This window comes from Erpetoichthys calabaricus, chromosome 4 (assembly GCF_900747795.2).
Source record: "Erpetoichthys calabaricus chromosome 4, fErpCal1.3, whole genome shotgun sequence".
Lineage (NCBI taxonomy): Eukaryota > Metazoa > Chordata > Cladistia > Polypteriformes > Polypteridae > Erpetoichthys > Erpetoichthys calabaricus.
In genome coordinates this window covers 35,834,892-35,854,845 of record NC_041397.2, presented here as the reverse complement: position 1 = coordinate 35,854,845, position 19,954 = coordinate 35,834,892, and the positions used below count along the sequence as shown (strand labels likewise).

At 38.0% G+C, this 19,954-nt stretch overlaps 1 protein-coding gene across 1 annotated transcript in view; it reads left to right on the top strand.

Annotated features, from left to right (window-relative positions):
- Positions 1-19,357, top strand: part of uspl1 (ubiquitin specific peptidase like 1) — a 95,789-nt gene extending 76,432 nt beyond the window's left edge. The window contains exons 8-9 of the mRNA XM_028799336.2: positions 8,995-9,152; positions 17,461-19,357. Coding sequence (XP_028655169.1) covers positions 8,995-9,152; positions 17,461-19,142 — 1,840 coding nt within the window. The 3' untranslated portion in view covers positions 19,143-19,357. The remainder of the gene's footprint in view (positions 1-8,994; positions 9,153-17,460) is intronic.
- Positions 19,358-19,954: the final 597 nt, after the last annotated feature.

Here is a 19,954-nt window from a genome sequence, read left to right as displayed (position 1 = left end):
ACCAAGGAGCTGGTGGTGGATTCTAGGAGGCCCAGGCCCCTCATGGACCCCGTGATCATCAGAGGTGACTGTGTGCAGAGGGTGCAGACCTATAAATACCTGGGAGTGCAGCTGGATGATAAATTGGACTGGACTGCCAATACTGATTCTCTGTGTAAGAAAGGACAGAGCCGACTATAATTCCTTAGAAAGCAGGCGTCCTTCAACATCTGCAATAAGATACTGCAGATGATCTACCAGACAGTTGTGGCGAGCGCCTTCTCCTATGCGGTGGTGTGCTGGGGAGGCAGCATAAAGAAGAGAGACGCCTCACGCCTGGACAAACTGGTGAGGAAGGCAGGCTCTATTGTAGGCATGGAGCTGGACAGTTTGACATCTGTGGCAGAGCGACGGGCCTACTGAGCAGGCTGCTGTCAATCATGGAGAATCCACTGAACAGTATCATCTCCAGACAGAGGAGCAGCTTCGCTGTCACTGTCCTGCTCCACTGACAGACTGAGGAGATCGTTCCTCCCCCACACTATGCGACTCTTCATTTCCACCCAGGGATTGGGTAAACGTTAACATTATACAAAGATATTGTCTGTCTGTATACCTGCATTGTTATCACTCTTTAATTTAATATTGTCTTTATCAGTATGCTGCTGCTGGAGTATGTGAATTTCCCGTTGGGATTAATAAAGTCCCTACCTATCAACCAACCATCCAACCGTGCCTGTGGCCTTCTGTTTCCTGATTACATTCCTTTCAATTGAAACTGACAGTTTAAACCTCTGAGATAGCTTTTTGTAGCCTTCCCCTAAACCATGATACTGAGCAGTCTTTGTTTTCAGATCTTTTGAGAGTTGCTTTGAGGATCTCATGCTGTCGTCAAGAGTCAAAGGGAAGCACAACTTGCAACTGATCACCTTAAATAGCTTTTCTCATGATTGGACACACCTGTCTATGAAGTTCAAGGCTTAACGAGCTAATCCAACCAATTTGATGTTGCAAGTAATCAGTATTGAGCAGTTACATGCATTCAAATCAGCAAAATTACAAGGGGATCCACATTTTTGAACAGCCAGTTTTTCACATTTGATTTAATTTCATACAACTAAATCCTGCTTCACTAAAAATCTTTGTTCGGAAAGCACCTCAGTACTCAGATGTTCCTAGGAAATGGAAGACATACCACTGTTATCTTTTTTGTAGAAAGTAAATTATTATGCAGGCTGAGAGGGGTTCCCAAACTTTTTCATATGACTATACATATAACAGTTAATCACACACCCGAGATAAAAAAAACACAAGCCAGAGAATAAATATATATTTATTCTGTTTTATGTTTTTATATGTATGTGTATATGTATGTATATATATATATATATATATATATATATATATATATATATATATATATATATATATACACACAGTGGGTACGGAAAGTATTCAGTCCCCCTTCAATTTTTCACTCTTTGTTATATTGCAGCCATTTGCTAAAATCATTTTAAATTAATTTTTTCCCTCATTAATGTACACACAGCACCCCATATTGACAGACAAAAAAAAGAATTTTTGAAATTGTTGCAGATTTATTAAAAAAGAAAAACTGAAATATCACATGGTCCTAAGTATTCAGACCCTTTGCTCAGTATTTAGTAGAAGCACCCTTTTGAGCTAATACAGCCATGAGTCTTCTTGGGAAAGATGCAACAAGTTTTTCACACCTGGATTTGGGGATCCTCTGCCATTCCTCCTTGCAGATCCTCTCCAGTTCTGTCAGGTTGGATGGTAAACGTTGGTGGACAGCCATTTTTAGGTCTCTCCAGAGATTCTTAATTGGGTTTAAGTCAGGGCTCTGGCTGGGCCATTCAAGAACAGTCACAGAGTTGTTGTGAAGCCACTCCTTCGTTATTTTAGCTGTGTGCTTAGGGTCATTATCTTGTGGGAAGGTAAACCTTCGGCCCAGTCTGAGGTCCTTAGCACTCTGGAGAAAGTTTTTGTCCAGGATATCCCTGTACTTGGCCGCATTCATCTTTCCCTCAATTGCAACCAGTCGTCTTGTCCCTGCAGCTGAAAAACACCCCCATGGCATGATGCTGCCACCGCCATGCTTCACTGTGGGGACTGTATTGGACAAGTGATGAGCAGTGCCTGGTTGTCTCCACACATACCGCTTAGAATTTAGGCCAAAAAGTTCTATCTTGGTCTCATCAGACCAGAGAATCTTATTTCTCATCATCTCAGAGTCCTTCAGGTGTCTTTTAGCAAACTCCATGCAGGCTGTCATGTGTCTTGCACTGAGGTATGTGTGGAGACAACCAGGCACTGCTCATCACTTGTCCAATACAGTTCCCACAGTGAAGAATGGCGTTGGCAGCATCATGCTGTGGGGTTGTTTTTCAGCTGCAGGAACAAGACGACTGGTTGCAATCGAGGGAAAGATGAATGCGGCCAAGTACAGGGATATCCTGGACAAAAACTTTCTCCAGAGTGCTAAGGACCTCAGACTGGGCCGAAGGTTTACCTTCCCACAAGATAATGACCCTAAGCACACAGCTAAAATAACGAAGGAGTGGCTTCACAACAACTCTGTGACTGTTCTTGAATGGCCCAGCCAGAGCCCTGACTTAAACCCAATTGAGCATCTCTGGAGAGACCTAAAAATGGCTGTCCACCAACGTTTACCATCCAACCTGACAGAACTGGAGAGGATCTGCAAGGAGGAATGGCAGAGGATCCCCAAATCCAGGTGTGAAAAACTTGTTGCATCTTTCCCAAGAAGACTCATGGCTGTATTAGCTCAAAAGGGTGCTTCTACTAAATACTGAGCAAAGGGTCTGAATACTTAGGACCATGTGATATTTCAGTTTTTCTTTTTTAATAAATCTGCAACAATTTCAAAAATTCTTTTTTTTGTCTGTCAATATGGGGTGCTGTGTGTACATTAATGAGGGAAAAAATTAATTTAAAATGATTTTAGCAAATGGCTGCAATATGACAGAGTGAAAAATTGAAGGGGGTCTGAATACTTTCCATACCCACTGTATGTATGTATGTATGTATGTATGTATGTATGTATGTATGTATGTATGTATGTATGTAATATAGATAATCAGTGAATGCTGAAATAAAATAACATGTATTAACAATATGTGAACAGTATTGCAAGACCCTGGGAGGCCTGGGTGATGAAACTAACCATTTGTGAGCTTAATGGCCTGTGCGGAAAGAACTGATCTTATATCTGTTTATTTTGCCGTATATTAATCTGTAACGTCTGACCAGTGGAAGTTCCAAAAGGTTGTGGCTTGGGTGTGAGGGGCCAATAATGACTTTCCTAGCCTGTTTCATGACTCTGGAATAACACGGGTCCTGTAAGATGGGAAGACTGGCCCCAATTATATTTTCAGCAGACCGGATTATGGGATGTAGCCTGTTTTGGTCAGGTTTAGTCACTGATCTGAACCACACTGTTATGGATGAAATGAGAACAGACTCAGTGCAGCGTAAAACTGAATCGGTAGTTCCTGTGGAAGGTTGAACTTCCTCAGCTGTCACAGGAAGTACAATTGCTGTTGTGCCCTTTTTTATGATCGATCCTGCATTGGTCTCCATGGTAGATCCTACATTGGTCTCCCATTTCAGTTCCATGGAGATTTTAGATCCCAGAAACATGGAAGTTTCCACAACCTTCTTCACAGTAATATTAAGTATGGAGAGACGGCTAAATTTGTGGAACCTCTCCTAAAATCCACTGTCATCTCCACAGTTTTCAGGGTGTTGAGCTCCAGATTGTTACTACATACAAAGGGCCAGCTGCTTGATAAGTTTGACAGAGGGGTCCTTAGAGGTGCAGTCGTTAATGCAGAGGGGGAGAGCACACATCCCTGGGGGGCACCCATTTTGAACGTATGATAGCTAGATGTGTGTTTCCCCAGTTTCACCTGGCTGTTATATATGGACATTAGTCAGTTCTTGTGGGATTCACAATATAAAGTGTAAATATTTGAAAAGTTGTTAAAGAAACAAAATATCAAAAGTAATGAAAACATGTTTTGAAGAGTGAAGTAAAGGATTCCGAAAATAATCTATCAAAGCAAGAACTTACCCTTAAGAGATCACCATTTCAAAAAAATTTGGAAGGATGCGACAAGCCTGGAATTTATTTCATTGTATGTATCCATATAATCAATGTTTTTTGTAACTAGGGTTATTTTCAATTTAAATTGTATAAATGCCATTTTAGATGATGAGCACATTATAATTTAAAAAACATTTGTATTGAATATAAGGCAAAATATCAGTTCTGATTTAGGCATTTAGGTCAAGAAATAGTTATTTTTTTCTCTGTGTTGATAAAATCTTGTTAAAGAGTTAATTTTTTCTAATAGGACATAGCATATGCCATGGTGAAGATAAAACTGGGTAGTAACTGAATTGTTTTTCAACTCTTTTACAAAGTATACTGTCCGGTTCCAAGAAAGAGCTCAGTGCTAAAATGAAAACAACCCAACACACTTCTGTAAACCCCAAAATAAGGACTTAAACATAGTCTTGGGTGAGAGCAAAGGGAGCAAATGGCTTCTGATGCATATTACTGACATACATGGCAGCATTTGTTATGAAGCATGCTTTAAATCAGAAGTTAAAACTGTACACAAAGGTTTGTGAGTACTAAGATCAGAAATAATTGCAAATTAATACAATTAGCAACTGCATTTAGCACACATCTATTTGCTTGTAAAAAGATAAGACAGTGGTTTGGATCACTGTTTCAAAAAATACATCCTAATAAGAAATATGATCGATATTACTATTATTTACTATTTCTTTGACCTGCTGTAAACCACTTTGAACTATATCTATTTATGAAAATGTGCTATAGAAATAAATGTTAAAATCATTGTGTTATTGATTATGACTGAAGTATATAGTATACTACCTGTGTTATTTACTATTTTATTTTTTAAAATCCATACTTGGCTTAGTAATTGTTTAAAAACACACACAACACTTATTAAGGGAGGATTGGGCATTGGAATTAACAGTAAAATCATTGTGTTATTGTTGATTATGACTGAAGTATATAGTATACTACCTGTGTTATTTACTATTTTATTTTTTAAATCCATACTTGGCTTAGTAATTGTTTAAAAACACACACAACACTTATTAAGGGAGGATTGCGCATTGGAATTAACAGTAGCTTCCAGACCACAAGGATTCATGCAGCCGAGTATAAGGAAAGCAGGTTTTTGTAATATTTTTAAGTAACAGTGCTGTATAAACACATTTTTGAGGTCCTTGTAGATAGTAATTTCTTTACAGTGTCATTTTTCAAATTATATTTATTTTTGAATCTTTTTTTATGTGATACCAGGCATAGTTTTTCAGGTAAATATAAATATTATAACTTTTTTAAAAGTATGTATTGTTAACATAGGATAAGCATTTTAGAACTTTAAATAACCACAGCAAGTGACTAAATAATTACAAAGTTCCATATTAATTGGATTTAAATATGTCCAGGAAAGAGGTTAAATGAGGTAACCCTGTCACTTAACAACTGAGGCATCACAGGTACTCTCTTTCGGTCATTTTTGTCTAGCAAGGCATGTAACACAGTGGCTCACACTCTTAAATAACCACATTTCAGGGTTTTAGTTGGCATTTTGCATGGCTGCATCTTGTCAGCAAATATCAGGGTTAAAGGAATCGTAATCATATTAACTTAAATGAGAAATGCAATATATTGCAAGACTAAGAAACAATAATATAATATTAATTGTTGGAATTTATCTTCGGTAATTTCTCTTTTTATTATTTCAATAGCAACACCACACAGTTATATGGTTTCAGTCAAATGTTTGGACCCACCTACTCATGTAAGGATTTTTATATATTTTTGACTTGTTTCTAAATTTTAGAATAATAGCAAAAAACATCAAAACTATAAAATAACACATGAAATTATGCATTGCTGTTATTTTATATTCTTTAAAGTTACCATCTTTACTTTTATGACAGTTTTACAAATTCTTCGCATTCTCTCATTCAGCTTCATGCAGTGGCCAAATGAGGTGCTTGTCCAGCAGTCCTGTAGGAGTCCCTATGTATGCTGAGCACTTTGTGAATTAAGGCGCTATATAGGCACACTGAGGCACGTGTCAAACCCACAAGACTTTTATTTTTCTTCACCTGTGGGGCACGTCTTCTCCGTGAACCCCACAGGCAATACACAGTCCCAAGCACTTAATGAAAACAACCAACCCTTCGTCTGGCACCACCTCTCCTCCCAGGCAACCTTTTCCTCCCGATTCTGGCCCCTGAGTGGTGGTTGCTGGCTCCTTTTATAGTTCACCCAGAAGTGCTCCAGGTGCTTGATCAAAGTTCCGGCTGCACTTCCGGGTGTGATGAATCTGCTGCCCACACGGGCTCAGGAGTCCCAAACACAGCACCCCCTGGCAGTGCCTGCGAGACCCAACAGGGCTGCACCCAACTCCAATTCCCAGAGAGCCCTGTGGGAAACCGAGGCACTGCTCTACGCCAGGGGGGCGGCCATCTAGCGTCCAGGGGGAGGTATTACACTGTCCAGGGCTGTTCCCCCTGAATATAGTGTACAGGGGCATCCCGGCTGGGCATGGATGACAAGCGCCTGCCACAAAATTTTTTTTTTTCCCTCCCCCTTCACTGTCTGGTCCAATTTATTTCTAACCATCACTGAGTCAGGTGATTATGGAGACCAGGTCATCCAAAACAGCACTCTGACCCTCCTTCTTTGACATATAGCTGTTACATATCAAGTGGTAGGGCCAGCTAAGCCTAAACCAAATGGGATGGCATGTCGCTAAAAGAATGCTGCTGTAGTAGCCATGCTGATTAAATGTGCCTTTAATTCTAAATAAATTTAGACAGTCTGACTAGCATAGCACCCTCACACTTTTACATCCTCTCCCATATTCTTTATGATGGGAACTACACATGTAGACATATTCACCTTCTCTGTGTTTCACAAAGGTTGAAACCAAAATATCAAATTTGGATTTGTGAGACCAAAGGACAGGTTTCCACTGGTCTGATGTCCACTACCCATGTTTCTTGGCCCAGGAAAGTTTCTTATTTATACTATGAAGGCCTGATTCATTCACTTTCCTTTGGACAGTTCATTTTTACAGGCATCTGCTGCTTGAATCCACTTAAACATTTATTTTCAGCTATAGTCTGAGGTTTAGTGACTTGTTGGCTTCTAAATAGTGGTAATTGTCTAGTACTTTTACATATTTTAACATTTCTAGATTCATTGTGGTTTCAGCTGATTGTTTTGTCGTAAGGTTCATTGTTGTAGTCAGTGTTTCATCTTGTTCACACTTGAATTTTCAATACAATATCTACAATGCACTCCTTATATCAGAAGATTTCAAGATAATATATTTTACAGAGTCTGTAGTGTTCAAAGAATGGATAAAGTATTTCTTGATATTCTTGCGTTACATTGTTAACCAGGTTGGACATACAGTAATCCCTCCTCCATCGCGGGGGTTGCGTTCCAGAGCCACCCGCGAAATAAGAAAGTCCGCGAAGTAGAAACCATATGTTTATATGGTTATTTTTATATTGTCATGCTTGGGTCACAGATTTGTGCAGAAACGCAGGAGGTTGTAGAGAGACAGGAACGTTATTCAAACACTGCAAACAAACATTTGTCTCTTTTTCAAAAGTTTAAACTGTGCTCCATGACAAGACAGAGATGACAGTTCAGTCTCACAATTAAAAGAATGCAAACATATCTTCCTCTTCAAAGGAGTGTGCGTCAGGAGCACAGAATGTCAGAAAGAGAGAGGAAAGCAAACAAATCAATAGGGCTGTTTGGCTTTTAAGTATGCGAAGCACTGCGGCACAAAGCTGTTGAAGGCGGCAGCTCACACCCCCTCCGTCAGGAGCAGACAAAGGGAGAGAGAGAGAGACAGAGAAAAACAAACAGTCAAAAATCAATACGTGCCCTTCGAGCTTTTAAGTATGCGAAGCACCGTGCAGCATGTCGCTTCACGAAGCAGCTGCACAGAAGGTAGCAACGTGAAGATAATCTTTCAGCATTTTTAGACAAGCGTCTGTATCGTCTAGGTGTGCGAACAGCCCCCCTGCTCAATCCCCCTACGTCAGGATCAGAGAAAGTCAGCGCAAGAGAGAGAGAAAAGTAAGTTGGGTTTCTTCTCAGCCATCTGCCAATAGCGTCCCTTGTATGAAATCAACTGGGCAAACCAACTGAGGAAGCATGTACCAGAAATTAAAAGACCCATTGTCCGCAGAAATCCGCGAACCAGCAAAAAATCCACGATATATATTTAAATATGCTTACATATAAAATCAGCGATAGAGTGAAGCCGCGAAAGGGGAAGCACGATATAGCGAGGGATCACTGTAATTATTATTACTGACTGCCCTTGTTTGGTTAAACATAAAATAGTCCTATAAACTTGGCCTACTGTTAGTCTTCAAACTTTTTGGGGCTAAACTTTCCAGACTTGATACGCAAGAGTCAAATGTCAGTAGTCATTTGAAGTAGGAAATAAAAGCTTCAGACTTTACCAAATAAGCCCAAAAATGTGTATGAATAAGTTTCTGTAAGTAACCAAGTGTCCTACATTCCCTACATTAACTAGCACTTACAGTGCAAGACAGATCAAGTTCTATTGATCACTTCCTGTCTAACCTGCCAATCTTACTTGAAGCTCTTTGGCATGGATCCTAGGATTTTGCATTTATTTTTGCATTCACTAAATTGCTGAATGTTTTTATATTATAACTGGAATATATTTTTGCAAATTCAAAAACCTCATTTAATATAACTTCAATATTTTTAAAATTAATAAATCAAAAACAAACCTCATTCAACATGGCTTCCAAGATTTTAAAAATGATTACACTTGAAAAACTTACATCTATAATGTCAACTCCTCAGTACATTTTGTATGATTTAACATATTTTTCCATTTGCTTTATTTACAGGTTGGCAACCATCTTTGCTCTGCATTTCGTTAATGGGCTACCTCACAATGATTTAAAGGCCTACGAATTTGAATTTCAAGGGAAGCTTTACACTATCTGCACCATAATTCAGTACAGCAGTCAACAAAAGCATTTTGTGACCTGGCTCAGAAATGATGGTAAGTGTTGAGAATGATTAACATGCTGTTAACTATAAAGTTTGCTTACCTCCCTGTAAGATATTAATTTTCACACAATCTTTCAGTAGCCACAGGTAGAAGCACCTGTAAGATAAATTTCTCGAAGCAAATGCTCAAGCGATCACATTGTACCTTCTCCTGGTTAAAATAATCTGTATTTCAGAAATTGCTATACTTATGTTTATAAAATAAAGGTGCAGTGCTAAGCTCAGCAGCACAAGCTCAGAAGCATTGCCCTGTCCTTTGAGTTCTAAGTTCATTTTTGACATTGTGTTTAGGGGGGTCAGTTTAAAAAGCACTTTAATATTATTATTTCAGGCATTCTCACAACATATTTTTTATGTCTACAGTAGTTTATATATAGTTGAGTAAATAAATTATTTGACAGAATATCTGATAAGTTTGTTTTTCAGCTATTACATCTTGCCAAAAAAAGAGGCCTGAGCAGCCAATAAAAGTGTCGTCATGGTTGACTTCTCATTGCATTCATAATGGCCAATACGGTACAACACCCTAGTACTATTTCAGCTATTGTAATTTTACATACGTTTTACATGTAGTAATTTCCACAAATACGGCCATCAAAACAGACTTGCCAAGGAAAAATTGCACCAGTAGAATAATACATAAATTAGAGAAGATAAAATATGCTAAGAAAATACTTATTTATCAATACTATAGTGTTGTTCATGTCAATTTATTTTCTGCAACTTTAAGACAGTTAAACAATCGACATAAAGCTCTTAAGTGTGAATGTTGTTAACTATATTTTGACAAATACCTCAAACGTCTTAAATTATCATTTTTAGCTCACATGTCATAGTAATGCACGCTGATTAGGACTGCCACTTTACAGATCCAGCATATTAGGTTCAAATCCATCACTGATTATCTGTATGTAATTTGAATGTTCTCCCTGTGTCTTTATTCAGGATACTGCAGTTTGGTTAAATGGGGCCATTGTGAATCTGAGTGAGCATAAGTGAACCCTATGATGGGCAGGAACCATTACCAGGCCGTTTTCCTACATTGTGCCTAGTCCTTCTAGGATAGGCTCTTGCTCTTTTGCCCTCTGAATTGGAGTGGGTTTGAGAATATTAGTTTGCCAGGGAACATGATTGCTTTTTTTAAATAATTTATTCCCAAAAGACTACAGTAGTACTAGGGTGTTGTACCATGCTAGTTCTTACTACAAAAAACTACAGGAAAAATGTAAAAGCACATTGTGGTATCCTAGGGAAAGTCCTCATTTTTTTCTGAAATGACTTATTTTAAGAGTTAAGAGCGGAGGTAGCCTTCTTAAGCATTATATAAAATTGGCTGAAGTTAGCCTTGAGCTTTGTGTATCTTCTTTGTGTATCTCACTAATTTTTACTTTTCAGTGTTAAAGGCAGTGAGTCTACTAAACATTTTAAAGAACTAATGATTGTCTTTCTGTAAAATTGTCAACATAGCCATGGACTTTCAGCTGTTGGTTCTTCAAATAAGGAACGAATCTGAATATGAATAGATTGAACAGAATTGCAGTATTATTGGAGCACACAGTATACCATAGCCTGTTTTTAGTCTTCAGTTTAGCAAAGGTTTTAGTCACGTTTCTTTTAAAGAGCAGTTTACAACAGAAAATTGCACACCCTGTATCATTGACTCGATCTGCATATTTCAGCAGCTCAGCTGAACAGCTGATTGCCAAATTCTGCAGCTGCCAGTTTCAGTCAATAGCAGTGATAACAGGAAGGTGACATCTTATGCATTCGACATTAATAAAACATGAACTGTGAAAAAAATTAATCTATTCCAAAGCAACAAATTTTGCAAAATTTTGAAAAAGTGATTTTAAAAAATGATGTTGACTGTTATTCCAACATGTAAGAGAGTGATTCCTAAATAAAACATGTATAGGAAATTTGTGCATTAAAAGTTAGTTTGTGGAAATTACTAACATTGTGCAGGATATGTGCAATTGCTGTTGAATTTCAAGCCCTGTTTTTGTAGTCCAGTTACTTTTTAAAACAATATTTAACCAAATGCAGTTATTTTACTGAAGTAAAAAATACTTACATTATTATTATCCCAGCATATATCCCAGCAGCACAAAGTGCAAGGCAAAAGCATGCGTACTGGTACGTCGCTCATTTACAGGGCTCAGTCACATAGCCACACACAAAATAGTATGTGCTGCTTGTAGTCCAGTAAAAAAAAAAAACTATTAATAAGTGTTAGTTTAGTTTTAATCCATCTATTTGCTGTAGACATTTTGATAAAGTAATACATGGTGACGCAAAGCCACCATTCATACTACACAGCACATTAAGGACTTGTAAAGCACAATAAAATGGTCACAGGCTTCATATTTGTTTTCATGGCAGCCAATGATGACATTTAACACCCTTTTTGGGTTCAGTTTAATGACATCCGATTGTTTTGACAAAGGTGAATTCCAGAAAGGTACTTGCAAAGGGATGCTCAGGTCACGTTTTTAAGGCCGATACCTATCACCGATTTCATGCTACTTGATTGGCCGATTCCAATACAGATTCAGATTTTTTTTTTTTCTTTTTTCCTTTTATCCATTTAAAAAACCCTTTGCACAAATCTCTTGCATAACCAGACAAATAGAGGCCTTGTATTCTATATTCAAGTTTATTTTTTATAATTAAACTATAGACCACAGGTGTTAACTGTTCATTTTTTATTAACAAAATGAAATTCTGTAGGCTTATTGTTCAGTGACCATAAAATATTAAAATAATGTTCTTAAAATTCATACCTTAACTAATAAAATATTTATCCATAATATATATGGTATAAAACAAAATAAAATGCTTCTCATAATTACAAGCTGACCTATTGTTTAGTTTTTTCTGTAGTGTACCTATCTGAAACCAGGCTTAATTAAAAAAAAAAAAAGTAGTTTTCATTTTGCTAATAACAAAGAAAATAATAGATCTATATTCTCACACAATCAATTAATTTATATTGGGAATTGAACTTCTTAAATGTAAATATACAGTACATGCACTTATAGTATTAGTTAGACATTCATAATTCTTGAGGTATAATTATAAAATATGGGTTACCATTTTAATTATGTAGTACTTGCTTCTTACCAAAGCTTTATGCTGCATGACACACAGCAGCTGAATAATAAACACAGTAAAAATCTGTTTAAAAAAAAGCCTATTGTGTACTAAGCAGCAGTTTCAAATCGGTCTTTTATCATTTCTTTTTTCAATTAAAAAGTTATTTTGCTTTTTTTTTATGTTACCTTACTGCATGTAGTTTGCAGTGGTAGCCAAGACAAATTTTTAATATCAAGATTTCATACAGAATGGAGAAAAAAAGAATGATATAGTACAAGCCAATAGTGGCCTATATTGCACAGTGGCAACTGGAGTGGAAAAAAATGTCTATGGAAAAAAGAGAATGAGAAATCAAGCAAAATGACACCTTTTATTGGCTAACTAAAAAGATTACAATATGCAAGCTTACAAGGTATCTTAGGCCTCTTCTTCAGGCAAGATGTAATATACAGACTGAAATTCCCTGTGTTTATCCTATATAGACACTAAGACAGATACAGCATTGGAAGAACTTTAAATGAGACATCTTGGATGTTAAAGATTAATAAACCTCTCTAGGCTAAGATTCATTTAGCGAGAAAGGAGAATAATGTATAGTCAAGATCTTTTGATAACTGTCCAACAAAGTCTCCAAGTTTAACTTCCCATTCCTTTCTCTGTTGCTGTGTTTTGAAGTTGCCCATAAGCACTGTGACTTTACAGTCCTTCTCACAGTGTCCATGGCTGTTGAAGTGATCTCCTACAGGAACATCCCTATTGCCATGTTTCTTGTGGAACCTGTGTAAATTCATTCTTTGATGGAGTGTTGGGACATTTCATACAGAGAATTGGGTAGACCACATTAGATGATCTGCAGGAAAATGAGCCCTGATGATGATGATGTAGTTATACCTCACTGCCAGCTAGAACATCATCTGTATCATAAATGTAAGGACACAGTTTGCATCTTTTCTGAAATCAGGGAGGTGTACCATTATCTGTTGGTTCACCCAGGAAGCTTTGGACCATTAGTTACTACCGGTTTGGTGGTTGTCTGTATCCAGGAGGAGAAGTTCTGGAAATGCATCTCTTAGCATTTCATCGTTATTTAGTATCGGCTGAAGTTCTTTTATAATTTTTCGAAGTGCTTCAAAAGATGTGGGTTATAGTTGACAACAAGGGGGATGCAGTTCTCATTGTCTTTGTTTAAATTCCAGAAGGTTGCCTCTGGGTATGGCAGTAGCTCTTCTTCTTTGAGTGTCTGTTGTTTTGGAAGTATAACCTTGTCTGATGAAATCTTGTCTAAGCCCCTGCAGTTGTTTATCCAGGTCTGTTGGGTCTGAGCAAATACAATTGTAACGTATTGTTTGGCTGAAAATGATGAATTTCTCAACATTGTTTGTGTCATACAATCCACGTTAGTTATCCTGTTGTATGCTCAATGTCCAAAACACATGTTTTTTTTTTTTTTTCCATGCTGAAATATTGAAAAAATCAGCATGCATCACAAACAGGAAAGTAAAGGATTGAAGATCTGCTAGACTCGATAACTGCCATGTGGATTATGTGACATAAGTAACATAAGATCTTTTTTCCACGGATGTTTTTCACATTTGACATAGTACAGCATTGGTCAGTAATTTTCTCTCCATTCTGCATGAACATATTACATTTTTTTCTTGGCCATCACTTCAAACTACATGGAGTAAGTAATATATACAAAACATCCTTTTTGGGTGGCATATTCTTTTAATCTCTGATTTCTAGTGACTCCTGGTGGCATACCTGTGTCAATTTACCAGTTGTGCTACCTTGCCTGCCATTTGATCACACCTGTCTCCCATGCTAGTAGTGTCCTAGGCTGCTGAGCAACTTGACAGGAACAGATCTGGCATACCCAAAGCCACAGCAAAATCAAAAGACAAATTTGATAATTTCCAATGGTTTATGTCTTCCTTTGGTAATTGCCTTTTTCTCACCATTATGATAGCAATTTATTGTAGGTGCAGTGTTGACAAAATAATGTTTCTGAGGTATAGCAACACAGTTTGTTCCAACAATGCTTTTATACAGTGCATCCGGAAAGTATTCACAGCGCACCACTTTTTCCACATTTTGTTATGTTACAGCCTTATTCCAAAATGGATTAAATTCATTTTTTTCCTCAGAATTCTACACACTACACCCCATGACAATGTGAAAAAAGTTCACTTGAGGTTTTTGCAAATTTATTAATAATAAAAAAATTGAAAAAGCACATGTACATAAGTATTCACAGCCTTTGCTCAATACTTTGTCGATGCACCTTTGGCAGCAATTACAGCCTCAAGTCTTTTTGAATATGATGCCACAAGCTTGGCACACCTATCCTTGGCCAGTTTCGCCCATTCCTCTTTGCAGCACCTCTCAAGCTCCATCAGGTTGGATGGGAACCGTCGGTGCACAGCCATTTTAAGATCTCTCCAGAGATGTTCAATCGGATTCAAGTCTGGGCTCTGGCTGGGCCACTCCAGGAAAACTCTGTGAATGTCCTTAAGCCACTCCTTTGATATCTTGGCTGTGTGTTTAGGGTCGTTGTCCTGCTGAAAGATGAACCGTCGCCCCAGTCTGAGGTCAAGAGCGGTCTGGAGCAGGTTTTCATCCAAGATGTCTCTGTACATTGCTGCAGTCATCTTTCCCTTTATCCTGACTAGTCTCCCAGTCCCTGCCGCTGAAAACATCCCCACAGCATGATGCTGCCACCACCATGCTTCACTGTAGGGATGGTATTGGCCTGGTGATGAGCGGTGCCTGGTTTCCTCCAAACGTGACGCCTGGCATTCACACCAAAGAGTTCAATCTGTGTCTCATCAGACCAGAGAATTTTCTTTCTCATGGTCCAAGAGTCCTTCAGGTGCCTTTTGGCAAACTCCAGGCGGGCTGCCATGTGCCTTTTACTAAGGAGTGGCTTCCGTCTGGCCACTCTACCATACAGGCCTGATCGGTGGATTGCTGCAGAGATGGTTGTCCTTCTGGAAGGTTCTCCTGTCTCCACAGAGGACCTCTGGAGCTCTGACAGAGTGACCATCGGGTTCTTGGTCACCTCCCTGACTAAGGCCCTTCTCCCACAATCGCTCAGTTTAGATGGCCGGCCAGCTCTAGGAAGAGTCCTGGTGATTTCAAACTTCTTACAGTTACGGATGATGGAGGCCACTGTGTTCATTGGGACCATCAAAGCATCAGAAATTTTTCTGTAACCTTCCCCAGATTTGTGCCTCGAGACAATCCTGTCTCGGAGGTCTACAGACACTTCCTTTGACTTCATGCTTGGTTTGTGCTCTGACATGAACTGTCAACAGTGGGACCTTATATAGACAGGTGTGTGCCTTTCCAAATCATGTCCAATCAACTGAATTTACCACAGGTGGACTCCAATTAAGCTGCAGAAACATCTCAAGGATGATCAGGGGAAACAGGATGCACCTGAGCTCAATTTTGAGCTTCATGGCAAAGGCTGTGAATACTTAGGTACATGTGCTTTCTCAATTTTTTTATTTTTAATACATTTGCAAAAATCTCAAACGTTTTTCACGTTGTCATTATGGGGTGTTGTGTGTAGAATTCTGAGGAAAAAAATGAATTTAATCCATTTTGGAATAAGGCTGTAACATAACAAAATGTGGAAAAAGTGATGCGCTGTGAATACTTTCCGGATGCACTGTATGTAGTGGAAGAACATGGAAGTTGGCATACGCACAAATTTATGGATCTGGATTTTTATGAGCCTACGCACATTTATTTTTTTGTCCGTACACCATGTTTTAGTGTGAATTATGTGCATGGCATTATACATGAGGCACCTGGAGAGGGAGCCAGACCATTTCGGGGTGAACAAATGTACACACACACATACAGAGACACTGGAGCCAATGCATAAGTGCCAAGTCACATAACCTGCAAATCTTTATATGATGCATGTTTTTTTTTTTTTTACATTAGTTATATATTTTCTGTCTGGAACACTGTTTAGCAGTGCTACCTTATGTGTCCAGTGTTCTGGGTTTGAGGTCTGTGCAGTTTGTTGTCTATGTGAAGTCTGAATGTGCTCCCAGTGTGTCTGTTGGTTTTCTTCTCACATCCCCAAAGTGCTTGGTATAGTTTTAAAATCCCCAATAGCATGTTAGTGTGGCTATGTGCATGAATGAGCCCTGTGACTCTTTGACAAACTACATGCACGCCATCTGCCTCAGTAACTTTCACGGACCCTCGTTTTTGCACGAGGCTGACATTTTATGCAAAACTACCCAATTTTGCTTTATCTCTTTTCAGAGGTGAGAAATTTTACTGTATGAATTGCTTCTTCAGCCTAACCTTTGTCATTAATTTCTATTGGTACCAGTTTATCTTTAACTCTATACAGTCTTTGTGGACTCTTAACCATTGACATGACTAGTATAGTTTTTCATGCAATAAATCAAATTTACTGTGAGGTTAATTCACTACTCTGGCTCCATAGAAGTAAGTGTAGGTATGTGTTTATGGCCTGTGACAGACAACAGCACCATCCTGGATTGGTTCCTGTCCTGTGCCTGAAGCTACTAAGAAGTACTCCAATGCTTATAACATCGACTTGAATTGTTTAGGTTCAGATTTGAACAGATTGTAATTTGCTAGCTGGATTGTGCATTTTTACCATTCAAAATGAATTGCAGGTTTTAACAACATTGTTATTGGGCTCCATGTTTAAGCTGCTGACTGTTGGGATGATCATCGATATAAGTGCTGAATTAATTTATTGGCAAGCCTAATTATTGATAACTTTAGTGTTAAGGCTTTCATTTTTATTGTGCAGTTCAGTTCTAAAATAAGCAGAAAATGTAGTATAATGAATTTCTTCACAGAACTACAAATAAGTTACACTCGTACAGGTAAAATGGTAAATTGAATGTATTGGTTTATGACCTCTTCACTAGTTTTTGATTTAATGAGATATTTAATTTAAAAAAAAAAAGTCTCACTGTGTACTGTAGTTCATCCTACAAATTTCACCTAAGGGCATATGCTGTCTTCTCTTTTTTTAAGTTTTGTTACTGTCAGTTTCAAGTAGTATTTTGTTTCACAGCTTTGACATTTTCTAATTTTAAAAATGTACTTAAAACAATTCAGAATACGAAGCAGAAAACATGTTTCCATTTATTATAGTAAATGTAATGCATTTAGCTGTTTTGTTTTTTTTTTACTTTCAGGTTTGTGGATTGAGTGTGATGATTTGAAAGCTCCACTCTGCAGTGTGTATAAGCAGTTGGAAGTTCCATCAAATGAGGTTCATATGGTTTTTTGGGAAGCAAGAAGCACAACACCCAAAGAGATGCCTGTGCCGGTATCTGGTAGAGAGTTTGTTGAAAATGGTTGTTCTTTAAAAAGTAAAGCTGTACCGGCAGAGCAGAAGGCACAGGGAGAGATGGACACACAAGTAAAATGTGTATCTGTTAACTCCCTGCTTAACAACAGTGTAAATTTAACAATGGAACAGAATAATGAAACTAGTTTGCTAAAAGCCTTTGATGGCCTACAGCCAGATGACATCATCACACTGAATCTCGTGGAGCTTAAGTTTGATGCAGAAGGTCGTGTCCTGGACAGCAGTGTACTTGCTGAACAGACGCAGATGAATGACAGTATCTTTTCAGCTGTTGGAAGTGACACATGTATAGATCAGTCACAGGATATAATCATTACTGATGGCGTCTCAGACAGTAGTCCAAGCGTACTGGATGATGACAAAGCCATACTGGAGCCAACCCAAAGTACGGATGACAGTGCCTCGAAAAATAATTCAAAGATACAAAATACTTCCATAGTAATATCTGAGGCAACAAAAGGTACAACAATCGTGAATCAAGATTCAGACCAGGCAGCACCACATCATGGATTTAAATCAGCTGTTATTTCTGTTTCACCTTCATGTGCTGAGACTCCTTCATTTGAAAATAATCAAAAAAGCTCTGCTTTAAACTGGTCATCCAAGTTATTTATTAACCATCTTTCTGTTAAAAAGCAAGTTATACCACATCCTAATCTAAATCAAAGCCTTTCTAAACCTAAACCAGAAGTCCAGCCACAGCTAAAAGTGGATGGTCAAGTTCCATTACAAGCTGAGATGTTTGGAGGCTTCAGATCTAAAGGGTTTATTCGAAGCAACCAGAATTCAAAAAACACTTTGTATCTTCATGAGGATGAAACCAGTGCTATAGATGTAAAGAGCAAGTCTCTGATTCAGCCTGCTGATGTGGAGCAGACAGCCACAGATTTGCATACAGCAAAGTGTTCTGTTTCAGATCTCAAGAGGGCAAACAGCAAAACAACCGAAAAGAAGGAAGAGGGTACTAAACATTTAAGTGACACCGCAAAGCTTCGGTATAAACTTTTAAAAAGGCTGAAGGCCAAAAAACAAAAGTTAGAATTGCTTAATCAGCAGTTAGATGCCACCGTGAATTCTTCAGAAAGTAAAGGTAAAAGAAATGGAGTGGAGAGTCCTAGCAGCTCCAGCGGACACGTTGCTACAGGCACCTCAACTGCTCAGGTTAATGGCACTGATGCCGATTCTGTTTATACTGCTAGCTCATGCACATCAATTGATAGTCAGAGTTATGAAGACTTTCTTGCAGATCTCCTTTCTCCAGACACCACTACTAGTTCTTTATCAACTTCTAGCATCCCTTCTGAGAATACACAGAGCTCTGAATGCAAATCTAAAAATTCCACTTCTGTGCAGGACAAGGTACAGATATGCAGTACCATTAATACAAGTGCAGGAAGCGTCGACAATGATTTGTTCACTGATCTTTTATCCAACACAACAGCAGGATCTTGCACTGAGAATGAAGAATTGTTTAATTTTTATGATAGTTTTTTTGAAGTTTGTTGACCTGCAATCGTGAACATTTCAGTGGTTTTATGTTAGTGAATGATAAACACTACATCTGTTATATTTAAGAGAGAGTCCTCAGGCTGGGAAACGTTGGCACTGTCAAACACTTTTGTTTTGTAAATTGTAGCTTTTAATTTTTAGTTGAAATTTGAATGTTACAGTTTGACCTATGTTAGGCCAATTTATATTTGAAATAAATGTAAACATTCTGATTTTTTTTTTTTTTTTTTTTTTTTGATCTTTTGTTTTGTGTGTTGTATCTATGTGTAACGTGTGTATGAGCTAGTAGAGGACCTTTAATGGCCATACAGAAAGAAAAGCCATTTGTTTGTCCTCTAATCTTTAGTTCTTATGGTAAGGACACGGAAATATTTTAAATAATGGGAAGTCAAAACCCAGCAGAACCCAACCCATTTTGAAAATAAAAATAATGTTAATCTAATTGGAGGAAACTCGCGGGTAGCCATACTTTATCTTCGTTTATTGTAAAGGACTATGGACCCTACCAAAGGGACATTTTCTTCAGGGCTGTTCAGATTTTCCTGTTCTCCTCTGCTGAGTGGCCATATGTTAAAAATATAAATTTCTTGCATTTGATACTTCATCATAAACATCTGAGACCATGTTTATGCATTAATCACTGTGTTGTTTTTGTAAAACCTTAAAAAATCTGACCCTGTCATGAGTGAATAGTCATATAGCAATCCTATATGTTGTGGCACTTCACCAAACATAAAAACAAGCGTTTTGTGAGAGTGATTTCAGCACAAAAGGTTAGATGTTCTCAGGATTTAGACAAATGGGCTTTT